This window comes from Camelina sativa, chromosome 9 (assembly GCF_000633955.1).
Source record: "Camelina sativa cultivar DH55 chromosome 9, Cs, whole genome shotgun sequence".
In the NCBI taxonomy this organism is placed as follows: Eukaryota; Viridiplantae; Streptophyta; class Magnoliopsida; order Brassicales; family Brassicaceae; genus Camelina; species Camelina sativa.
The window spans coordinates 16824451-16827058 of record NC_025693.1 but is presented as its reverse complement, the minus strand read 5'-3'; the positions used below and the strand labels follow the sequence as shown (position 1 = coordinate 16827058).

At 34.1% G+C, this 2608-nt stretch overlaps 1 protein-coding gene across 1 annotated transcript in view; it reads left to right on the top strand.

Moving 5' to 3' along the window:
- LOC104711172 (beta-glucosidase BoGH3B-like) overlaps positions 2030 to 2608 on the top strand; it is a 3121-nt gene continuing 2542 nt past the window's right edge. The window contains exons 1-2 of the mRNA XM_010427857.1: positions 2030 to 2261; positions 2380 to 2584. Coding sequence (XP_010426159.1) covers positions 2096 to 2261; positions 2380 to 2584 — 371 coding nt within the window. The 5' untranslated portion in view covers positions 2030 to 2095. The remainder of the gene's footprint in view (positions 2262 to 2379; positions 2585 to 2608) is intronic.

Genomic DNA, 2608 nt, shown 5'->3' with positions numbered 1-2608 from the left:
GTAATTTACAACCAAAAGAGCTCTCTTCAGAGTCTAGTTAACAAAAAATGCTTTCCACACTCTTCTCTCTTTCCTTTCTGCACAAATCAAGAACAGAAACACTTATAAAGACAATGACTTTAAACAGTGTGAGAGATACTTTTAGTAAAAAAGGTTCGGTAAACAGCCACTAGAGCGCACTTAAACGCAACACACCATCATAAATTCAAAAAGCTGTTAAAAAAAAAAAAAAAAAAAAAGAAGAAAATAGGATCAAGATATATGGATTCATGCGGTTGGGTATAGGATCATAGGAGTACTTTTGGTGGGATTATTAACGCTTAGTTTTTTTTTCCTTAAAGGTTAAAGGGGTTGTTTGTGTGAGGCAAATATTAAATCCTAAATGCATATATGCATAATTTATGGGGTGCTTGTCATTTTTGGTGATTTTTTGCATTTAGTTGTCAAAGTGTGTAAACTGTCTTTTTATTGTCTTCTTCCTATTTATTTCATTTTTAGGTGTTGAGAAGTTGCATAGATAAAACAAGAGTATATATACTAGATGACTATACTTTTGGAATTAATTCATAAAATAACTATGACCCATGTAGTTCTGTCGACCATGCAACTTAAAATTAGGAAGCTCTCCTTCTTCCTTCTTCCTTTTTTCTCTTTCTTTCTCTCCTTTTTCTCTTTCTTTCTGTCATCTTCTCTCCTCCATATCTATCTCTCTTATGCCAGTGTCCAGCCACCACCACTACCATATTCATAATCTCTTCAATTCCTCTTAATTTTTTATCTTCTCGCTATCACCCTTAGATCTAATCTTTTTTTTTCTTTTTCTTTTTCTCTTATCTCTCTTTCATCAGATCTCTTTACCACCAATTTTATCTTTCTTTCTCTTTGGAAATCTATCCTTCTTTCATCACAGTCTATTCTCTGTTTTCTCCTCTCGTCGGGAATTCTCCGCCACTCACCGACGTAACATTTAAAATTAGATCTGATATTCAAAACACGTATAAAATTTCATGCTATGAAATAAAATCACATGATGTTTTTGTCCATATATTATGTTATTTCACATAATCACATGAGTTTTAACAATTCTACACAACAACATAGATATTTTGTCCATATATCATGTTATATCACAGAATCACATGAATTTTAATAATCTTACACTATTATATCAATATATCATGTGATTTTTTAGAATCATATAATATCAGATCTCGTAAGTGATAAGTGTTCCATTTTGTAAAAACAAAATAACGTAGGGATATTTTAGTATTTCTTCCACTCCACAAAACCTTATTTATCAATAAATTCTGACACAAGGCTATTTTCTCTATTCTTTTTAAACTCATGGTTATCTACCAAAGTTGCTCATAAAACAATTTATAAGACTACAACTTGACGAGGATCACAAGCACGTTTAACCAATAACCAGTAACATGACCAAAACAGTCAACCACCGTTTATAAACATGAGAAAATGGTTGACCGCTGTCAATCCAAACCGTCAAGCAACAAGTCATTGCGAGCCATTTTCATTAGATCCAACGCAGATTAAACTTGGGTCCCAATCCAAACTTATTATGTATTTAAACAATCTTTTGACAGTTTTTACCTAAGTTTTCCTCCGTCTAACTAAGATCAAGACTAAATATTGTATTTACATTTTGAACTGAAATCTTCATCAATTCACATCATGTTAATGAGTATACTTTTTGCTGAAACATGAATTAGACTAGATTAGGAATTAGGATGTTCAAATGATTAGATGATGACTACTTGGATTCTTATTTTAATTCTCTATTTAGGTTGTGATTTATGCTAGATTGACTTGATCATTATTCAAAATTTAGGATTTAAGCTTTCCCTTAATAATTGAAAAAAAAACATAAAAAAAAAATATAAAACTGGAGAAAGATTCACATCATTACTTCTTTATTCTTTATCTAGTCGGCTACGGTAACATTTTGTGTGAATCACGCCACATATCCTAAACCTTTGCAATATACATATAAAGGTTAAGTTTGCAAAAACTTGTAACAGAAGGCTAAACAGAACAAAACAAAACAAAACAAAAAAGGAAGAAGCAAAAAAAAATTAGTATGGAAGGAAGCAACGAAACATGCGTTTACAAGAATCCAGACGCGCCAGTGGAGGCGCGTGTAATGGACCTTCTCTCTCGTATGACTCTACCGGAAAAGATCGGCCAGATGACTCAGATCGAACGTGTCGTCACTACTCATCCCGTCATTACAGATTACTTCATCGGTATATACGAAACAATCCACACTCCATTGGTTTGTTTTTTTTTTTTCTCTGTTTTGGTCAAGTCAACGACCAAAACTTTTTAGTTTCCCAAGTTCCAAAACTTTTTTGGGGGTTACAGGTAGTGTACTAAACGGTGGAGGGAGTTGGCCGTTCGAGGACGCCTTGACGTCGGATTGGGCTGATATGATCGACGGCTACCAAAACGCAGCGTTGGCTACGCGTTTGGGTATCCCGATCATCTATGGCATTGACGCCGTCCACGGCAACAACAACGTCTATGGAGCCACCATCTTTCCCCACAACATCGGCCTCGGTGCCACCAGGTTTTTTTTTTTTTTTTTTTTTTT